This window comes from Oreochromis niloticus, linkage group LG4 (assembly GCF_001858045.2).
Source record: "Oreochromis niloticus isolate F11D_XX linkage group LG4, O_niloticus_UMD_NMBU, whole genome shotgun sequence".
NCBI classification, from domain to species: Eukaryota; Metazoa; Chordata; class Actinopteri; order Cichliformes; family Cichlidae; genus Oreochromis; species Oreochromis niloticus.
In genome coordinates, this window is record NC_031969.2 from 21,838,973 (window position 1) to 21,861,343 (window position 22,371).

Below are 22,371 nucleotides of genomic sequence, written 5' to 3' on the forward strand. Positions count from 1 at the left end.
GCCTCCCGAAGCACATAGGGAATAAAACCTGCATTAAAACAAAAAAAGAGCTAGACATACAAATAATAAAGGAGAATTTATCTTCTATGTGGGTGACACACAAGCTCAAAAGACTGGAGAGAATTTGGTTGGAAAAAATTGAATTTGAGTCTTTGTTACACCTTAAAAGCAATGTGAGTCACAGCAGCAGGAGGCAATGTGGTCACATGAATGACACCCACTCACAAAAACGCTGGAGATGCAATACAGTTCAAATATTTTATGGGACGATACATGTCTAATTCTAAGAAAGGAAATAGGTGGCTAAATCCCTGTAGATCCCATGGTGCTGTATCTTGGAGTAATTAAAGAGGATGTTGTGGTTAAAAAAAAGGCTCATTGTTAGTTACAAAAAAAAAAAAAATGGCTCCAAGAACAGGTATATAAAGGAAATCTTTATGAGGGGATGAGTTTTTGGCAAAGGTCTAAAGGAGACGCCTTTTCACAGAAGTGGAAGAAATGGATTGCCTTCATGTGTCATGGTCCTGGGTCTTCTGCCCAGTGTTTTGTGTTTTTCATTCAACTTCTGTTCTTGTTAGATATTACCAACTGGTTATATGTAATGGTTTTAATGTTCAATGCAAAACAAGAAACGACAGCAGAAAGATGCAGAAAGGTTTAGTTTCATGACGGGACTTCATTTAGTGTTCTTTAACAGTAAGTAAGTTAGGTTTAGGCAAACATCGAACTGTATTCAGCTGTCTCTGAATGATCAAATGATATGAACTGAAACATTTCCATTAAAAACAGCAGGTCCATTTTATTTTACAGGGAGCATATTTGCCATTTACTTGAGTTACTAAGACCTGCAGGTGTATCCTGGACACGAAGAAACAGAAGCACAGAGAGGTGATGCTTCACTAACCGAGAGTGAAGATTCATTTACAAATCTACAGCTAACATTTTAAACCAGTGACAGTTGCCCTCTCTCTTACTCAGGAAGAATTATTAAATCATGCTCTCTAGTGTTCAAATATTACTTAGTCTGTATGTCAGAATATACTTGTGTTTTAAATATGGGAGCAACACAATTAAAAATTGTGTGCTTATGAGTGTGTGTTCCTCTGTGTGCCCCTCTCTAAAATGTAACAGTTCATTTCAATCACCTTAAATTTATGTTAGTGTGAAACAGTGACACAATTTCCCATTTATTCACAAGAAAACACATTTTTTAAAACAATGCTTTTATTAATTTAATGCAAAACATGAATTCCTGAAAATACTTGTTAAAAACCAGCAAATGAATACATGACTTAAACCTTTTGCTTTATTCTGATTTCTAACATGTAAAGACTGTAATGAGGAAACAGCACAAGTAAAGAAGCAGATTTTAAATGCACATTCTGGTCCTCGACTATTCAGTGGGACATTCTGACTTCTTGATGGTTTTCTCTGAAGTCTGCGAGCCCAAAGAGACTTTACATGTGTAAACCTTATCCATGTTCCAGTCTGATGTCTGGATGGTCAGAGAGCTGCTGATTTGGTAAGTCTGGTCTGGTCTCTGAACAGCAGTGCTGGTAGAGATCTCACTGCTCACTGGACTCCCACCAGCCAACCAGCTCACATCTGCAAAAGGCACAGACTGACTGGACAGACAGACCAGAGAAGCTGTGTTGGACTGGAGCTCAGCACTGGACGGAGGGAAGACTGTCAGGACAGGAGGAGGGAGGCTGGAGCCTGAAAATACATGAAGGATGTTCAGGAAAAATAGAACTAGAGTAATAAAAATAGAAGTGATGAAAAAAAATCAACAAGATTTAATACAGAATAAAGATAATAAGTTCCATAAAAATCAAACAAAATAAACAGTTTATCTGTAAAAACAAATAAATAAACACGTAATCACACATTTTCAACTGATTTTAAAAAATGTTAAAAAATAAAACAAAACTAAATTAAGCCCTAATTTTATATTCAAGAGAATTTGTTTTTAATTCTCGAGTATATGTCAAGCAATATGTTATACAATGTAAGTCATTCCCTTCAATTTCAAAGGTGACAGGTTTAAAGCCAGATATTTTTAAATTTTGTGCTTTAAATTAATATTTTAAATCAGGTAAAACTCTTAATGAGAAAAGACAAAATAGACTTATGTATTTTTAAAAAATTAAAATGCTTTGAAAATAACAAGATTGAATGACAAAATTTTTCACTTTTTCAGTAAACAACATTTTTTTAAATTGATTGAAAACATTTCTCGATTTTAATATAACTCATAATCATGTCTAACGTATAAAATACAAGTTGGCTCTGCATCAGATACTATAAATATATAAAAAAAGATTATGAACAATAAAAATATTAAATTAAGAACTTTTCAGTAAACTATCTGAATTTTTCTAATGTTTCAGGATGAATTTAAACAGCACTTACTTGTCACAATCAGCTTGGTGCCTTGTCCGAATACCACAGTGATTCAGTTTGTATACATGGCGGTACAAAAACCTCCTGACTGTCACTGATGAGGGGAGAGGAACTGAAACATCCTGTTGAGACCAACTTTCACTGTCAACATATCATGCACCTCATCAGTCTGCTTATATTTCATAACAATGATATAATGTTTTCCAATATACTTTTTAATAATTAAAAATTCCTTAATGATACCTTCAGCCATTAATGGTTCTCAAATTATGTCTTGATACTTCATGCAAGACTACAGAAACTGTAACAGTCAAGTGCAGCAACAATAATTTAAGGACTCCAAAGCAGGAGGCTGACAACTCACTATTTTAAAAGGTTTATTAATAAGGAATTTCAAAGGATAACAAATGCATATACAAAAACTACCAGTCAAAAGTTTTAGAACTTCTCCATTTTCCAGTTTTATATTGACAATTATGCAGTTTAATGTCTCATTGCACTCTAAAATAAAAGCTTAGTACAAATAAGCATTTGGATTTAAAAAAAAGAACTCATGGAATCAATTTATAGGCCAAAATGTATTCTAAACTTTTGACTCATCAAAGCAGCCACCTTTGGCAGATATAATAGCTGAACACACTCCTGACATTATTTCTGCAATAGAAATCAAATATTCTTCAGAAAGTTCTTCCCAAAATTGTTGCAGAAGTTTGTGTGTTATTGGCTGAATCACATGGCATTACTATCAGCAAACGTACTCTCGAAAGCGCCAATTTGTTGCAATCCGGTTTTGAGTGCGTGTTCCTCTGCGCCATATTCTTCTGGGTAACAAGAAAATTACGTCTGTCAAGTAGTGTCATGATAGGTTGTGTGCAGGCAGGCAGGGAAGAAGGACCCAAAATGCAGGACTCTCAATGACAAAAAAACGTAGCTTTTATTGCTGGAAAAACCTTGTCATAAAACAAAACTCAGAACAGAGGAGCTGGAACACAACAAACACACAGCACATACAGGGTAACAGACATTAATGACACAACAGAGAGCAACGGAAAACACAGGGCTTATATACACACTGGAGTAATCAGGGAATAGGAAACAGGAGGGAGACACAGCTGGGAGAAATTAGGGCTAAAGGGACAGGGGGAAGTAAAACTGAATACACTGACATAGGACTGGGACTATCAAAATAAAACAGGAAACAAGAAACAAATCACAAAGACGCAAACTTGACACTGAACTAAACCTAGAATAATAATCGAAACAGAACAACTCAAAGAATCAGAACATAAATCATAATACAGAAAAATACCAAAATATAAGAAAAAGCTGGGTCAAAATGACCCAGAACCATGACACGTAGATTACTGATTGGCAGAGCTAACTCGAAATTTCAAGCTACTTTTCTCAAAGTATTTTCAATGGCTCCCCTCTGGGTGCCGCCGCCACTGCATTTCCTGCAGGACTGAGAGGAGGAGAGCCACCTTTGTCCCCAAAGCCACTCTGCTTTTTAACTCCAGCAGATAAGACCATTTCCCACACAAGAAACATAAACTACTCTACACTCTTTTTATACTACCAACACTTTATTCACTTTTAGTCACTTACAGTTATTTATTCACCTTTCAGTCACTTTAATTTTAAAATGTGTAATTTTAAAACTGTATATACTGTATATTCTGTGTATTTATTATGTCACTCTTATTGCCTGTCCTTATTGTCCGTATCTTCAACATTATGCTGCTCTGTTTTATGTTAATTGCCCTTTGGGGATAAATAAAGTCTTTCTGATTCTGATTCTGAATTTTGAGCTAATAAATCAAAATTTCGAGTTCATAAGTGGAAATTTCGAGAACGATAACCCAAAATTTAACGCCTCTCTCTGTCTCTTGCTAGCAAAGTTGACCCGAGACAACAAAGTAAAGCTAGTTTTCAGCTACGAGCCCGACACGGAACCTGACGTATTAGCCAGAGGTCCTGCGGACCTGTTTTATATAAGCGCAGAATAGTTTTCTATACGAGATCGCTGCAAAAATGGCGAGTAACCTTCAGTAATAGTAATAAATCACACAGCAATAGTACATTCATGTAGTTGTAAACAGCATGATAATATAATGTAATCCAAAGTATTCAGAATACGTTACTCTCATTGAGTAACTTAACAGAATACGTTACAAAATACATTTTGGGCCATGTATTCTGTAATCTGTAGTGGAATACATTTTAAAAGTAACCTTCCCAACACTGGTTGTAAGTAATCCAGAAAGGTTGGAATACCTGTAGGAATTAGTAGCACCAGCTTTCAAGGCTTGATCAACCTCCATTGATCCATTGCTGTGTTTCCTGTGCCTTTGCCTTTTTGTATAGTTCTGAAATGTACATTATTTTTCAGTTTTGGGTAACCTTACCTTTTATTTAACCTCTAGCAGTTCACCACTTACCTTGAAATGGTAGAAAGGTAAGTGGTGAACTGCTAGAGGTTAGGCTTGAATGACCTAAATTGCAATTAATAACTGGAAAAATTGGGGTGTTCTAAAACTTTTGACTGGTTGTGTATATATATAAATGACTAATAAGTATTTACTAGTAGCTTACTAATGCTTAATAATGTGTAATTATAATAATGTGTGACCTAATTGTGTTTTAGTGAAGTCTCTCTGTATCTATAACAGAGTCATTTCAATCTCAACTATATTTACACTTAGTGTAGTAAATCACACCTTCAGTGTTACTAGTTCACGGTCATATTTTAAAGACCTGACTTGCATAAATAATGTTATTGAAAAAAGGTTGTAAAAGAATGAAATCTCTAGTGTTCTTGTCTTCAAATTTCTAGATTTTCTTTCTGGCTTATACACATCTAACGTGAAGGTTCATTATATGGTACTAAATCTGTCTGAACTATTATAAACACCCAGATGGAGATGGATATCTTTCTTAGCAGCACCTTTGTTCTTGGCACACTTCAACAACTTAAGTTTCTTGTTTGGACTCCCCACATGATTTCACTCACTAATCAGAAGCTAGGAAGTCCTAGCCTTTGATAAATGAGGGAAAACCAACTAGAAAGGTTAAAAAAAATATATGTTATTACAGTTTCAAAAGCAAAAACATCGACATTTATATATGTAACCATGTCAAAATCAGAACATGTACACATGTAAATGTACACATGTAATGTATAAATATAAATGTGTGTACAATTAAGACAAACATCATAAACACATCTCTATATAGCAAATGAAATGAGAATTTGCTTCTCCATTTAAAAATGTGTCTTTGATGAATCCAGTGTATATTTCTATTGATTCTTTCTGTCTGACAGATAGAATTTGTGCAATCTGGTTACTGTCAAATTTACTGCAGCTGGAATGTAACAATTAAACAATTATAACCATGAAAGAGCTGAGAGTAGTCTATAAAATTTTTATTATTTAAAAATAACTTGCAAAAACATAAAATACCGTATCTTGGATAGTTTGGTTTATGTGTTTTTACATATTATAATTTGGGCCAATGTTAGTGAATGAGATGTATTTTTCAGTACTTTTCTTTTTATACTTTTAATAATCAAGGTTAAAGTGAATAAAAAAAACACACACCAACAACATTCCAGTGTTTAAAAACACAGTCTAAAGATAGTGGATTACACTTAGTTCATTGGATATATATATTATCTGCATATGAAAGCGTTTCCAAAAGCAGAAGTAATACTGAAGAGGTTTTTGTCACAGCCTGAATCACTGTGATACGTGCGCAGAAGCAGAGTCATCATATGTATGACAGTAATACACTGCAGAGTCTCCTGTTTCTGCTTGCTTGATAATGAACTGGTAATCAATATTTGATGAGGATTTAGAGTTGAACCTGTCTGAGGAGAATCCTGTTCCAAAGCTGAGTGAGCTGCTAGAGTGAAGAAATCTTAGAACATATTGAGGAGCCTCACCAGGAACTTGTTTATACCACCTAACAGAATTCCTATCATATCTCTCTATGTTGCAGTTGAGAACAACTTCTTGACCTGGAGAAACTGTGTGGACAGCAGGTGTTTGGGTCAACACGATCACCACATCAACATCTGCCAGGAAACACACACAAAAAAAACCCATGAATGAAAAGCTTACCTCCAAAAATATACACCCTAAAACAGAAGATCTTACATGTTAGAGCAGTGATGAGAGTGCACAGGGTCCCCAGCATGTTGTCAGTGTAATGTGTAAATGATCTTTACTGTTCAGCTGAGACGTGAGTAGGATTGTAGTGAGAAGTGAAGCGATGCTGAGACTTATAAAGACACAGAGGAGAGGCAAACCAAAGGAGGAGGAGATTCAACAAAATGATTTTCATTCATAGATTAAAAAATCATTTATAATTCAAATAACATCAATTAAATGTTTCTGGCTCATGTTCAACCGACACACTTATGGCTGTCATGACATATTACTCATGAAAATACTGTTGTAAAGGGAATAAATATTATATAACTGATTATTGACAGTTTTAAGTGTTAACGCCAATCTCTTTCTAGCTGAAATGTGAGCAGGACTTATGTGAAAAGAATAAACAGTAAAGTTTATAAGAACATGAGGTAGAACAAGTCTCAACAAATTCAGAACAGTTGTAGTTTAAATGCAAATGTCCTTATCCGCACACATCACACGTTTTCTTCCTTTCTTATATTTATTTCTGCCTGATGTATAGTCATCACTATTTAAGAGCTGAGACTGATGTATACTAAATTTCTATTACTTACAGATAACCTTTAGTTATATACAGTATTTGTCCAATTCTGACTTGTTTTGGCTGAATAATATCTCTATATTCCTCTGCTTGCTTTATTCATATTTTCAGTGATGAATATTAAAAGTAATTTAAAAAACAAAACAAATAACACAGTATTTGAAGGTGGTGGGATTTCAGTATGTTTCTTGGATGTGTATTTTTTAAAGCATGTGAAAGAGCATCAAAAAGCAGAAGTATCTGTGAGGAGGTTTTTGTCACAGTGTGAATCACTGTGATACCCCACTGTAAACAGAGCCGTCCCATGTCTGACAGTAATAGACTGCAGAGTCTCCCTCCTCCACATTCTTGATGATCAAACGATAATCGGTTGTTGACTGATGAGTGGATGTGAATTTTGGAGCAGAGAACCCAGAGCCATAGCCCGGAGAACTAAAGCTATAATGAAAACGCAGCACATGCTGAGGACTTCCTCCTGGAATCTGTTTATGCCAGACAGCAACAGCATTAGTAACAGTCCCCAGGTTACAGTCCATGGTGGCTGTGTCTCCTTTCCTCACTGATAAAACAGGAGGTTTCTGTGTCAGCACCGTCACACCACTCACACCTGCAAACAACAAGAAGACATGGAGTCAAGAGAAACACACTGACATTTAAATCTAACAGTGTTTTCTACAGTATATTTTAGACTCTTTACATGTTAGAGCAGTGATGAGAGCACAGAGAGTCACCAGCATGTTGTCTGAGTGGTCTAAGAACTGAGTGGAGAGATGATGGTGGAAGAGCTATTTAATACAACTAACAGGAGGAGGAGCATTGGAGTTTTTTTTCTCTCTCGCTTGCCTGTGTTATTAATATTAAAAACAATAATAATATGTCTTGTATACACAGTTTTTTTCTTATTTTGGAATGGTTAATAACCATTCTTTCTTCATGGTTGGTTATATTTTATACTTTTAACTTGTATTGTATTTAAAAACTACAATTAGATTAGCATATTCTGAAGCAACATTAAGTTTACAATTTCAGCTTTAGCTCTGTAAAAAAATCATTTTCACAGCAAGTTATTCTCGCACACGTCAAACTTTGTGGTGACTTTGCACAACAATGGGATCATCTAATTAAATAACTAAATATCTGTAAACAAAATGGGCCTGTTTACACATGTGATGTATAAAAACAGTTTTTTAAAAACAGAAACAGTTTGCAGCTTGAAATTCCCACCCTGTGATAAACCATTAAGATTCAGCAGCAAAATAAAAATGATATAATCATGTCAAAATTTGTCACAGCAGTTGCATCATGAGAGCTGACGGAGATGCTATTTCCTTCATTGTTACGAACAAACAGTTTAATCTAAATTAAAAGTTGCTAAATAAAAAGTAAAAAATACAAAAAAAATCTGATTGGTTATATTTAAATTTGGCTATTTTAAATTATATTCCAAAGTGTCATGTTTAGGCTGTGTGCAGGCAGGATAGGAGGAATGATGGACCCAAAAGTGCAGACTTAAAGCAAAGATTTATTACTGAGTGACAAAAACTGAAGGCTGGCTAAACTGGGAATACGGCCGGCGGGCAGGCGGACGGACAGCATGGGAGAATGGAGATTGCGACACAGACCAAAGAAAACACAGGACTTAATACATAGATGGAGCCATCAGGGAATGGGAGACAGGAGGGAAACACAGCTGGGACAAATCAAGGCTAACAAGACAAGGGAAGCAAAACCAAATACATTAACATGAGACATGGACTTTCAAAGTAAAACAGGAAACATAACACAGACACACGGACTTGATAAGGGGATACAGCTGACAGGGGAGACAGAGCAACTATGGAACACAGAGACATAAACCATAAGGCAGAGAACTCCAACAAAGAAACCAAAAGACTACAAATGATAAACAATATCAAAATCAAAGCTCAATAGTAATGCAAAACTCAAAACTCTGGGTCGATGACCCAGGTACCCTAACACAAAGTTCCTCAACAAGTGATATTAAGTGCAAAATTTCAGCTTCAGCTCTCTGTATTTCACCATTTTTGGAGAGATTTTTTTTCTGATTTTTTTCTGTGAAAACATTTGGTGACATGCCACAACAGCCAGAAGATTTTTTTTTGGGGGGGGTGGAGGGCGCAGTTTATTTATAACATGAGGTTATGAATGACACCTGAGAACCAAGACCTGCAGGTGCATGCTGGGCAGGAAGAGAGGGAGGAGTTTAAAGGTGATGCTTCACTAAGTGTGAGGATATTACTGAAGCTTACAAACAACATTTTAAACCAGTGACACCCGACCTCTCTTACTTAATGATGCTCTCTAATGTTCAGAGCGTGTATTTCAGAATTTACTTACTTACTTATGTTTTACTATGGAAAAACTACATTTTAAAAATAATGTGCTTATGAGCAGATTCTTTTGTAATGAGCAAACAGCACAAGCAGTAAAGAAGCAGATTTTAAATGCACATTCGGGTCCTCGACTATTCAGTGGGACATTCTGACTTCTTGATGGTTTTCTCTGAAGTCTGTGAGCCCAAAGACACTTTACATGTATAAACCTTATCCATGTTCCAGTCTGATGGCTGGATGGTCAGAGAGCTGCTGATTTGGTAAGTAAAGTCTGGTCTCTGAACAGCAGTGCTGGTAGAGATCCCACTGCTCACTGGACTACCACCAGCCAACCAGCTCACATCTGCAAATTTCACAGACTGACTGGACAGACAGACCAGAGAAGCTGTGTTGGACTGAAGCTCAGCACTGGACGGAGGGAAGACTGTCAGGACAAAATACATGAAGGACATTCAGGAAATAATTACAAATTAATAAAAATGAGAAAAGTGGACAAATAATACTGGCCAGAATCAGTATAACAATTATCTACACCAGTAGCAAATTTAATGTCATGCACTGTCATGAAAAAAAATTTAAACCTCATTTTTCATGATTTGTTGGGTTAACCATCTGAGGTCAAAATATAACATTTTTTGACCATTTTGCACTCCTTTTGATCCAATTTGTGCCAACATTTGTCTGAGATTAACTCTTAGGGGTCTTTACCTTACAATATAACATAATTTGAGTCAAGACAGTGCATCCTGGATCTGGAGAATTTTCACTTGTTCCAAGTAAAACCATCTTGTATTCAGTGAAAAAAATCTGCCAATGGAACGAGTGAAAATTCTCTAGTTTCAAGATGTGCTGTCTAAAAACAAGTTCCTATATCTTACTGAAATATTTAAACCTCATTTCTCATTTGTGGGATTATAAAGGTTTATTCTATTCCATTCTATTCTATTCTATCCCAAAACTAAACAAAAAACTTAACATTTTAATGAATTGGTCTTCAGGCTGGGGAAATGTTCATTTATCACAGAGACGAGGTGACTGACAGACTATTCATGTTTTGACAAATATAAAATAGTTACATTGTCTTTTGCACAGTTGAGTGTGAGTTATGAAAAATGCCCTAACTGTTTTGAGCAAAGCATGTAGACTGGTCAGAATGACCTTTCTGCTGTGAGAATTGCACCAAATTGATTGAGAGAAATTGAATTTTGATTTATCTGATAATTTGTGAATGTGTTTCATTGTTTTGCTTTTGATACTTTTAATTTAAGAACAAAAAACTAGCAATCCAGTATTTAAAAACACATTATCTGAAGGTGGTGGGTTTTCTTTAAAATTTTCTTGATGGATCTATAATCTGTAAGGGAAAGAGTCTGACAAAGCAGAAGTAATAATTAGGAGGTTTTTGTCACAGCCTGATTCACTGTGATACGGGTGCAGAAGCAGAGTCATCATATGTCTGACAGTAATACACTGCAGAGTCTCCTGTCTCTGCTCGCTTGATAATGAACTGGTAATCAATGTTTGATGAGGATTTAGAGTTGAATCTGTCTGAGGAGAATCCTGTTCCAAAGCTGAGTGAGGTGTCAGAATAATGAAATCTTAGAACATACTGAGGAGCCTCACCAGGAACTTGTTTATACCAGTTAATATAATTCCCATCATATCTCTCTATGTTGCAGTTGAGAACAGCTTGTTGACCTGAAGAAACTGTGTGGACAGCAGGTGTTTGGGTCAACACTATCACTGCATCAACATCTGCCAACAAACACAGAAAAAAATGAGTGAAAAATTTACCTCAAAATATACAAACTGTTATATAAATGAGAAGAAAATCTTACATGTTAGAGCAGAGATGAGAGCACAGAGGGTTCCCAGCATGATGATAGTAGGTGGTGAAACTGATCCTGAAAGATGAGAGGGGCTGTAGTGAGCAGAGAAGAGATACTGAAGCTTATAAAGACACAGAGGAGCAGAACTGAAAGAGGAGGAGATTCAGCAAAGTTTTATTTATAGAAACTAAATTAAGTGATATAAATGATTGATAATTTCATACAGTGAACATTGCCTTTATATGAGCATTATTGTTTTAATCTCAATGATTTCATATCTTCTTTGAATTTACTCTTCAAAAAATAAAGTACTTAATCAGTGTATCTGGTTTATATTCATCTTTCATAACAAATGAGGTAAAATGATCATCTAAAAAAACAAACAAATGAAAAAAAAAACACAATAGAAATAAAGAAAGAAAAATTCACTGATTTATATATGTTTACATACTCTTTCTACATCATAAATCTGAGTTAGATTTATGAGGTAGAAATAATCTGACATTATAAATCATCTGAGTTTGATGCAGTCTTGTTTTATTTTGACTGAATTTTAGTTAAGCATGAGTTAGTGAAATTACTGAACTGTAATGTCAAATGAATTTGTGTAGTCTCATGTTTTTTAGTTTTGTCTTACTGTGGCTTGAAATCATATTAACAATTAGCATGTTGAGAATGTTTTTGATCAAATTCTAAGAAGCTTGGAAAGAAGATGACCCGGATGACTGAGAACCTTCACAGTTGTTGATCAAATATATGCTACACTACATTAATAATAAAAGCTGATGATGTGAGGCTGTGTGTGAATAATGTGTGTATATTCTGGTGCTTTGTTTATTTAAAGTGAAAATTGAAATGAAAATAAAAATACAGTCAATAAAAATAACAGAACAATGTTTAAAAACTAATTGTGTGAGTTTGGACCAAAAAAAGCACAAGTTGCTAGCTTCGAGTTGCTAGATATTAGATATTATATTATTAGATATTAGTCATATTTCAATGTCTCTGTCGTTATAGGGTGGTGAAAAATTTACATTCATTCATCCCAGAATTGAAGTGAATGACTGATTATTTGTGTTTTGGCGAATGTGAAAAGTTTTTTTTTGTAATTGTTGGGGTGTCCTGTGCACAGGTGAGTCTGTGTCATAAAAAATGCCCTAACTGTTTGTCAGAACTGCATAATGAGTGTTATGATGATTCTGCTTTGAGAAATTTGCAAAAATTGACAGAGAAAAACTACAAAATATTATCTGCATAATGTGTTGCAGATAATGTAAACCCACCACATTATCTTGGTGGGTTTATAATGAGTTCGCTTGATCTCTCTGTTATCAGGATGTGGAAGAGTGTCAAAAAGCAGAAGTATCAGTGAGGAGGTTTTTGTCACAGTGTAAATCACTGTGATACGTACTCCTTAACAGAGCTGTCCCATGTCTGACAGTAATAAACTGCAGAGTCTCCCTCCTCCACATTGTTGATGATCAAACGATAATCTGTTGTTGACTGATGAGTGGATGTGAATTTTGGAGAGGAGAACCCAGAGCCATAGGTTGGAGAACTATTGCTATGATAAAAATACAGCACAAACTGAGGAACTCCTCCTGGAATCTGTTTATACCAGAAGGCAGCAGCATTAGTAACAGTCCCCAGGTTACAGTGGCTGTCTCTCCTTTCCTCACTGATAAAACAGGAGGTTTCTGAGTCACCACTGTCACACCACTCACACCTGCAAACAACAAGAAGACATGGAGTCAAGACAAACACACTGAGATTAGTATATATGTGTGCAATATAGGTCAAAGTGTTTACATGTTAGAGCAGTGATGAGAGCACAGAGAGTCACCAGCATGATGTCGACGTGAACTAAGAACTGATTTGGAGAAAAGGTGCTGGAGGAGCCATTTAATACAACTAACAGGAGGAGAAGGAGGAGCTGTGTCTCCTCCTTTCACCCTATTACATCATCATAACATTTTTTGTCTTTTTTTCTTCATTTATTTCTTTATTAACAACATGATGTATATATTTTAATTGAAGCATTAAAAAAGAAAAATGGGAAAAGTATCCCAAGGTCTCCAGAAGCACAAAGGGAATAATACTGACATTAAAACAAAATGGGAAAAACGAACTAGACATACAAATAACAAAGAAGCATTGATCTTCTATGTGGGTGACACACAAGGTCAAAAAACTGGGAGAATCTTTCTGGAAAAAAATCGAATTTGTGTTTTTGTTATACCTTAAAAGCAATGTGGATCACAGAAGTAGGAGACAGTGTGGTCACATGAATGCCACCCACTCACAAAATCTTTAGACATGCAATAAAATTATAATATTTTGGGACGATATATGTCTAACTCTAAGAAAGAACCTAGGCTGTGAAATCCCTGTAGATGCCATGGTGCTGTATTTTGGAGGATGATTTGATTTAAAAAGGACTGGTACTGTATTCATGAAACTCTTGGTCTTCTGCCCAATGTTTTGTGTTTTTCATCCAATTCTGTTCCTGTTAGATGTTTATAGATAATAACTTATATTAATGTGTCATTATTAAAGTTAATGATGCCGTGGCAGTGGGATCATCTAATTAATTAAATAAATAAATACCAGAAAATGAAGAAAACAGTTCGTAGATACATAAATGAACACATGTGGATTAATACTGTTTAAAAATGTAATAATTAGGATCAATGAGCTAACCTTTGATTGTGTTATGGCCAACTGTGACTAGTCGAGCAAAGGGTTAATATGGCTTGGCACTGCTAAAGTATGTGTCGCGCTGACCTAGTAGGTGTGGCTGTTGCTCTTCTCTTCCTCCTCCTGCACTACCTGCTCTGCGCTGCTGCTGATTAGACCTGATGCGTGCTGCTCCGCCAGGTGAGCTGAATTAGAGCAATCAAGGGCGGGCGTGCCTAGTAAGCCTTAAAATGCATGCAGCAGTCATTTGACCGGAGAGCGACATACTGAGAGGACAGCAAACAAGGCAATCCACTTGCCACTGTGAGGAAGACTTTGGACTAGACGGGCTATCGGTAAGCTCTTGGTCTCATATTTGCTGCTTATACGTTTGGGACCTATGGAAGCTCAATTGTGGAAATGTATTTATGCTTTGGGAAATAGTTACTGCATTTAAGTTTAAAGCATTATATTGATATTAAAAGGAATGTTTAAGTTTGAATAAATTGTTTATGTAGATAGTTTCCCACATTTATGTTAATTAATACTAAAAATAGCTACCCCAAATCTGTGGTTAAATCTTAAAACTAGTGTAAATATGTTTGGTTTGATTTAAGGTGAACAATTCTGTGTAAAAGAAAATCCTTGGTTAAAGTCTCTATTAAAATATTTGCAGACTTTAAAATGTATACTTTGAAAATGTAATTGTTTATAAAAAGTATAAAATGCAAGGTAGACGCATTTTGTGTATTTAAGTACCACAGTTTATTTCGTCTTCATTGTTTGAAATTACTTAGCTCTGTGATTAAAAACCAATGAATGTAAAACTAAAACTGGGTTAAATGATAGTTTAGCTAAAGTTAAATACTTTTGTTTATGTTAAATGGCTTCACTGAAGTGTATATATTTTTGTTATGTATTCTGTATAATGCATTTAATTTATCTGAATGATTGACGAAATGTTCTTTATTTTGTTGTGTTTAAAGGTTTTTCACCTATTTACCTACTACCTATCTATCTAGCAAAACAGCTACCTACCTGAACGAACCTGAAACTGGTCAAAAATAAATGGAGTGAAATTCAAAGTCTGGTCTTTGTCAAGTGTAGGCTCCTCACAGACAGAAAACACTTGACAGTATGTGCATAGGACCCTTCTCGGTATGCAGCTGCCAATAACTATACAGCAGAAGCATGCAGCTGTGTTTGACTGGACTGCTTCACGGCGTGTTTAGCCCTTTAAATGGCTGTACAACAAAAGCATACAGCTCTTTAAATGACTATAAAGCTGAAGTGTACAGCCCTTTCAATATCTCTGTGAGCCAAGAAACCTGGCCTTTGCAGGGCATGTACCTGGGATTCTGGTTCGCGCCTCAAACACCAGAAGGCAAAGAAGCAAACCCTTACTCATCATGGAAAGCAGTTTATGTCTGTCATGCGCACCCAACAAAACTGTTGAATTGATTAACTGCTTTTCTGCAGACTTTCAGACTCACGTTGGCCATGAAACTGTCAAAGGGACCCAATGCAGTGATGGATGAGAGACTGGTTTGTAAGAAGTTATGTTGTAGGGTCGTGTATATCATAAGTGGAAGATGAAGAGTTCAACACAATGCTTTACTGTGAATTCACCATATTATTCCAAGGTAACCTGTTTATCTTGGACAAAAGTGAGAGCACAGAGAGTCACCAGCATGATGTCAGTGTGTGTTGAGACTTGTAACTTGGGAAGAGATTGCACTGCTTCTGTAGGATGAGGAGAGGAGGTGTGAGTCATTAAATATGACACTCAGACTGACAGGAGGAGGAGCTAAACCTGCATACTTTGTGATGTTTTTGGGTAACTTGTTTTTAGTGAAGGGTAATTCAGTTTTTGGTGATAGTTACGTTTCCTTCTCCTCCCTTAAAATTGTGTTATGTTTTATTATTATAAATTGGCTGTTATGTCCTTCAGATTTATTATTGATGCTTTAACCATTACTAGTTTTTATGATTAAGTGTTATAATGACATAGTCAACACCAATGTATGAACTTTTGTGTAAACTCACATAAACTAGAGTAGTTAGGGTTAGGAGAACATTTTTATGAAATGTTATGTCATTAATGAATAATGAACAACTGAGCAAAGAGTTCAAATATAGAAAATAATTTCAATAATAGAATTGTGTGGGCTTCCTTTTTTGTTGCAAGCTTGAGCCACATGAGTTTTGTGATATTTCTCACAAATTTAATCACTGTGATACAGGTGCTTTGACATAGTCCCCCTGTTTCACAAAAACAAATACAGCATCTCTCATCTACATCTTGAGAGTTAAACAATCTGATTATCACTGTGACATATATTAGTGCAACCTGATGAAACTGAGCACCACTATTACTAACACTCAGTATGCAACTGTGCTAATCCTGGTGGTGAGTTCCTGTTTGTACACAGGTCTGTACAAACAGGTACTCACAGACACACACACTGTCTTGGGCGGCTGCTGCCACTAATTATATTGTGATTTGTCGGTCTTGTGTGCTGCTCAGTAACGTTCAATATTTATTATTTACTGTTACTTTGTTGTTGCTGTGGTTTCCCTACTGTGTTGTTCTCTTTGTGCTTGTTTTCTTTTCCAAGTAGGTGATCAAGCTAATTTTTAGTGTCTTTTCTCTCCTTCTCTTTAGCCTCTTCCCAACTTCTCTGTTCTTTGTCTTTCTCTTTGCTATCCCCTGGTTCTGTCCGTTTTGATTGTAATGACTTAAAAGTAAAAATATAAATCAATAATATTTAATAAATATCAAACAATCTATGACAATCAAGTGGACCATTATGGCAAAAGCCGTAATGGTCCACTTGGGAAAATGAATCTGTTAGACATTTCCTTGGCCTTCAGACAATAATTCTGATTGCTACAGTACCAGATGGGACATACTGTCACGGGACCGAGAGGTCAGTACCAAAACTGGAGCAGAGCAGAGACAGCTGGAGGTTTTGCAATATATTTATTGGTTTGACTCAGAAACGTGACAGACAAGAAGCAATGAAATGTAGAACTTGATGTGGCGTAGCTGGGGGTAATGTGGCTAAGGGGACGTGGATCTGGAAAGGGGAAAAAGGGCCTGGGATGCAGACTGGAATGGGGCAGTTAGCAATCACACTGAAGAGAGAGGATAACGAGGTTAGGGAAGTAGTCGAGTGGCTCTCAGAAGTGGGTAAATAGATTATGTAACTATTCTTACTTGCAGGTGGAGGAAAAGAGTGATGAGAGGAGGGTGACGAGAATTCAGGGTGAACTGAACAGTGTGGAAAGGCTGACCTCAGATCTGGAGGTTCCGGATGGAGTGTGGTGGCAGGAGGGCAGGCAGGTGAGGCACAGAGTGATTTACAAAATGGTGGTTTAATATATTGAGTCCGAGAGAGGAGTGTAAGCTGTTTGAGACAAGATGAGTCCAGGAACTGTAGACACAAGAAAGTTAGGTTAGCAAGGTAAATCACAAACAGAGCTTGAAACATGAGAACCAGCTACCAACATGGGTTGATGACGCACTGGCGGTGAATGAACGTCAGCGTGAGGCTTAAATAACTCTGATTGCCTGAAATCAGCTCTGGGTGTGAGGAACTGGAGGAGGAGGTGGCACTGCCCATGTGTGGTGGTTCATGATTTTAATGAAAAACATTAAAAGAAAAAATAAATAAATAACAGAGTATTTGAAGGTGGTGGGGTTTCAGTGTGTTTGTTAGAGGTGTCTTTTATCAGGATGTGAAAGAGCATCAAAAAGCAGAAGTATCAGTGTGGAGGTTTTTTGTCACAGTGTAAATCACCGTGATACATGCTCTTCCACAGAGCTGTCCCATGTGTGACAGTAATAGACTGCAGAGTCTCCCTCCTCCACATTCTTGATGATTAAACTATAATCTGTTGTTGACTGATGAGTGGATGTAAATTTTGGAGCAGAGAACCCAGAGCCATAGCTTGGAGAACTCCAGTGATGATGCATCCTCAGCACGTACTGAGGACTTCCTCCTGGAGTCTGTTTATACCAGGCAACAATATTAGTAACAGTCCCCAGGTTACAGTCCATGGTGGCCGTCTCTCCTTTCCTCACTGATAAAACAGGTTTCTGTGTCAGCACCGTCACACCACTCACACCTGCAAACAACAAGAAGACATGGAGTCAAGAGAAACACACTGACATTTAAATGTAACAAGAAGTCCATCCTTAAGTATACTTTAAATTCTTTACATGTTAGAGCAGTGATGAGAGCACAGAGAGTCACCAGCATGTTGTCAGTGTGGACTAAGAACTGAGTGGAGAGACAATGGTGGAAGAGCCATTTAATACAACTAACAGGAGGAGGAGCATTTGATTTTTTTCTTTCTCTTGTCTGTGTTATTAATATTATTATTATTGGTGTTGGTAATGTCTTGTGTATTTACCCTGTGGCAACATCATCATCATCATCATCATCCTTTTTAAAATACATTTTTTGTTTCTTATTTTGGAATGGTGACTTTGTCCATATCATAAATGTGGCAGTATTTTGGTTGGTTATATTTATACTTTTAACTTGTATTTTATTTTAAAAAAAATTACAATTAGATTTACATTTTGTGAAGCAACATGAAGTTTAGAATTTCAACTTCAACTCTGTAGGTTATTCTTTGATGCGCCAAATTTGTGGTGGCTTTGCACAAATCATCTAAGTAAGTAACTAAATGTCTGCAAATGAGAATGGCCTGTTTATGAATGTGATGTATAAAAACAGTTTATCATGATTTTTGAAACCAGTTTCCAGCTTGAAATTCCCACGTTGTGCTAAACCATTAAGATGCAGCAGTTAAAAGAAACTGTAGGATAAAATTAATATAATTACGTCAAAATTTTCAAAAATAACAAATAAAAAGCAGAAAACTTTCAATCCCTAATGGTGGCACGTTTTCCTGTTCTGTTTTCCTAGTTTTGGTTTCTTTGTTCCTGGAAAAAAAACTAATAGATACATTTAAAAGAGAGAACATTTCTGATTGATCATATTTAAATTTGATTATTTTTAATTATATTCCAAAGTGCCTTTAACAAGTGATATCAAGTGCAAAATTTCAGCTTCAGCACTGTGTTTTTTGGAGACAGATTTTTTTTTTTTTCTGACTTTTTTCTGTGAAAACATTTGGTGACATGTTGCCACAGCCAGAAGCTCTCCATGTTTGATATTTTTTGGGTTTTTTTTGAAAAAATAAAAATAAGTACAGACTTTATGTATTGTTAAGTCTAAATAAAGTTTTGTTTGACCAAAATAAAACAGTTTCTGAATGACCAAATGACAGCAACTGAAACATCTTCAGTCAGCAGTTCATATCGTAGGATCAGTTTATTTGACAGAGAACTGATAACGTGAGGTTATGAATGAGATACTAAGACCTGCAGGTGCATGCTGGGCAGGAACAGAGGGAGAAGTTTAAAGGTGATGAGTAATTTTCTTTCTTTTTTAAAAAAAACTGTTAGGCCAGTTTCTTATTACTTTTAAAGTTTACTTTTAACTTTAATAACACTGTTCACTACTATTGAAGAAATATAAAACCGGCCTACCTATCATATTTTAATTTATGCCAACCTCAACACAAATTAAAATATTATGAAAACAAGAGTGAACAAAAACATATTTTACGTCATTTTCAGTGAACAACATTTATATAAAAATATACACATTTGGTTTGACACCTTTTCGCACATTTTTAATATAACGGATTCATGTCTCCTGTACATACAACAACTTGAAACTATTTCAGATGGTGCAGATTTTTAGGTCTTCAGGTCAGATGATTACCTGGTCCATTGTAGAAACTTTATCTTCCTTCTCTGAAACCAGTTGTGAGTTTCCTTGGCTGCATTTAGTATAATTGTCTTGATGAAATGTCCACCCTCTTCATCTTCAATGTCCTGACAGATGGCAGCATTTTTTTTTTTTTTTTTTTTTTTTTTTTAAATCAAGAATGTCTCTGTCCATTTTCCACTCATCCTTCCTTCAGTTGTATGACATATGCCAGAGCTGTATGCTGAAAAACAGCACCACACAATGATGTTACCACCTCCAAACTTCACTCTGTTGGGGGTGATTTGCAGTGGCTTTTGGCTTCCAAACATGGTGTCTATTATGCCATCCGAAGAATTACATTTTGTGGAAATTTGTATCTCATCTGACAAGACTGTATATCTCCCAGTATCTCTTAGGCTTGTCTAAATGTTGTTCAGCAAACTTTAAATGCACTTCAACATGATTTTTCTTCAGTAATGAATTTTTGCATACAGGCTATAGTTTGAAAAATTGAGTGCATTACTTATTGATTTCTTTTCTTTCTGTAGCTCTCTACAAATGGTCCTTGGATTCTTTTCACTCTGTCTGAACTCTTGCAGGGAGCACCTGGTTGTCACCGGTTATGGTGAAATGATTGTCTTTCCACTTCCAGATTATGACCCCAACTGTGCCAATGCTGTCAGTATGTTTCGCAACAATAAGGTTGCGAAGATTGTGAGAGAGCTCATTGGTTTTACCATCATGAGATGTTTCTTGTTTCACACCTTGGTAAATTAGATACCTTTTTCTAGACCGTCAGTTGGGAATGAACTAGCTGATATTAATTTGCACAAAGTGGCAGGATTGCTTTCAAATTACTCATAGATTTAACTTTCCGTGCATTTTTAGCGCCTCAGTTTCTTCATATGTTCAAAACTTTCCCCCTGTTTCATTTCTCCCTGTTACACATAATTAACAGAGCGTATAATACAAGTAACCCCCCCCCCCCCCGCCACAAATAATTAAATCAATAAATAAAAATGAATATAAGATAACAACAAAACATAAACATATGAAAACATGAATCATCAGAAAATCTGTCTTTTTCAGTTAAAAGTACTGGTTACAATCAGCTTGGTACCGAATACCACAGTGACTCAGTTTGTACACATGGCTTTACAAAACTGCACCAATAAGGCATGTGGAATTGCAAGATCCTCTTCAGGCCACCTTTCACTGTCAACATCTCATTCCCTTAATTGATATTTTAAAACACTGCTTACGTGTTTCAAACAATTTCTGTCTCTTTAGACATTTTTTTTTTTTTCTCCTCTGTGTCATTAGTTGTTTTCCTGAAGATTTTATGGTTTGGCCTGATTAATACTAGGAATACATAACCACTGCATTGTATCTCATTCAGATTTTTGTCAGTCTGAATCACTGTGATACAACTTCACTAGAATAGGTGTAGTACAACGAGTCGACAGTTCTGTACCGTCAGTAATGAAATAGTATTCGCTGTTCTAGGATTTAAAGCTCTGAATCTGTCTGAGCAAAATCCAGTGGCAAAGATGGTAAGATTTCTGAATGGTAAGTTAATAAACTAACTGCTGCAGGAATTTTAAAAAAGATGTTTTTTTTTTTTCCTTTATTCTGAGTGCTTTCAAAGTGTACTGTGAAAATATTAGGCACAAACTGAAATCCTGGATTTCATGGCAGTGATGTTCATGATATGATATTTAGAAGTTTGTTGATGTCCTCAGTATGAGTATTTGCATGCATGTAGCTCTATGAAAAGTAAATATACCCTAAGTTGAAAGAGTAAATAGGATTTACTGAGTACTATTACTTTTACTGCAGATGGAATGTAACAGTTATTTCTGTAAAGCTTACTGAAATTAGCGTCTATTCAAAACTTGATTAAGGATGAAAAGGTGTTTGTAAAAGAGTTGTGAGTGTACAGTATGTGAAAGAGTCCCCAAAAGCAGAAGTATCAGTGAGAACGTTTTTGTCACAGTGTAAATCACTGTAATACGAACTCATTAACAGAGCTGTCCCATGTCTGACAGTAATGGACTGCAGAGTCTCCCTCCTCCACATTGTTGATGATCAAACGATAATCTGATGTTGACTGATGAGTGGATGTGAACTTTGGAGAGGAGAACCCAGAGCCATATTCAGGAGAACTCCAGCTATGATACATCCTCAGCACATACTGAGGAACTCCTCCTGGAATCTGTTTATACCAGCGCGCCTCATTATTAGTAACAGTCCCCAGGTTACAGTCCATGGTGGCTGTCTCTCCTTTGCTCACTGATAAAACAGGTTTCTGTGTCAGCACCGTCACACCACTCACACCTGCAAATGACAAGAAGAGAAACCCACTGACACATCAATCCAACAAATAACAACTAATCTGAAGTATAAATGAGGATCTATACATGTCAGAGCAGTGATGAGAGCACAGAGAGTCACCAGCATGTTGTCACCGTGTGCTGAGAATGGACTTGTAACTTGGAAAGAGATTTCACTGCCTCTGTAGGATGATGAGAGGAGGTGTGAACCATTAAATATGTCACTGAAACTGAGAGACTGACAGAA

General features: G+C 36.1%; 2 protein-coding genes across 3 annotated transcripts; both read right to left on the minus strand.

Annotated features, from left to right (window-relative positions):
- Nucleotides 1-1,206: 1,206 nt before the first annotated feature.
- On the minus strand, nt 1,207-22,305 carry LOC112846730 (uncharacterized). Its single transcript, XM_025906653.1, has 9 exons — nt 22,212-22,305; nt 21,806-22,128; nt 18,225-18,285; nt 17,992-18,130; nt 12,942-13,049; nt 11,333-11,415; nt 11,118-11,249; nt 9,580-9,933; nt 1,207-1,331 (listed from the first exon to the last, which is right to left on the minus strand). The coding sequence occupies exons 1-8, from the start codon at nt 22,249-22,251 to the stop codon at nt 9,626-9,628; spliced, it is 1,194 nt and encodes a 397-aa protein (XP_025762438.1). The 5' UTR covers nt 22,252-22,305; the 3' UTR covers nt 1,207-1,331; nt 9,580-9,625.
- LOC106097742 (immunoglobulin lambda-1 light chain-like) lies at nt 1,237-7,891 on the minus strand. 2 transcript variants are annotated; one of them, XM_025906278.1, is made up of 4 exons: nt 7,838-7,891; nt 7,422-7,747; nt 2,413-2,446; nt 1,237-1,716 (listed from the first exon to the last, which is right to left on the minus strand). In XM_025906278.1, exons 1-4 carry the CDS (start codon nt 7,875-7,877, stop codon nt 1,394-1,396), a joined length of 723 nt encoding a protein of 240 aa, XP_025762063.1. In that variant the 5' UTR covers nt 7,878-7,891; the 3' UTR covers nt 1,237-1,393. The 2 variants fall into 2 exon arrangements, with proteins under 2 accessions (XP_025762063.1, XP_025762064.1); XM_025906279.1 differs by lacking the exons at nt 7,422-7,747; nt 7,838-7,891 and adding exons at nt 6,153-6,478; nt 6,561-6,615.
- Nucleotides 22,306-22,371: the final 66 nt, after the last annotated feature.

Excerpts from the sequence above, each read along its gene's own strand:
- LOC106097742 (XM_025906278.1), bottom strand. The coding sequence starts at position 7,877 with ATGCTGGTGACTCTCTGTGCTCTCATCACTGCTCTAACAT. Across the intron at positions 2,447-7,421 it reads ACGGCTCTGTTTACAGTGGG|GTATTCGGACAAGGCACCAA; the intron begins GTATCACAGTGA and ends TGAATCACTGTG. Across the intron at positions 1,717-2,412 it reads CACCAAGCTGATTGTGACAA|GCTCCAGCCTCCCTCCTCCT; the intron begins GTAAGTGCTGTT and ends ATGTATTTTCAG.
- LOC112846730 (XM_025906653.1), bottom strand. The coding sequence starts at position 22,251 with ATGCTGGTGACTCTCTGTGCTCTCATCACTGCTCTGACAT. Across the intron at positions 11,416-12,941 it reads ACTAATGCTGCTGCCTTCTG|CCCCTCTCATCTTTCAGGAT; the intron begins GTATAAACAGAT and ends TGCTCACTACAG. Across the intron at positions 9,934-11,117 it reads CTGGTATAAACAAGTTCCTG|ATTTTGTCCTGACAGTCTTC; the intron begins GTGAGGCTCCTC and ends TGTCCTTCATGT.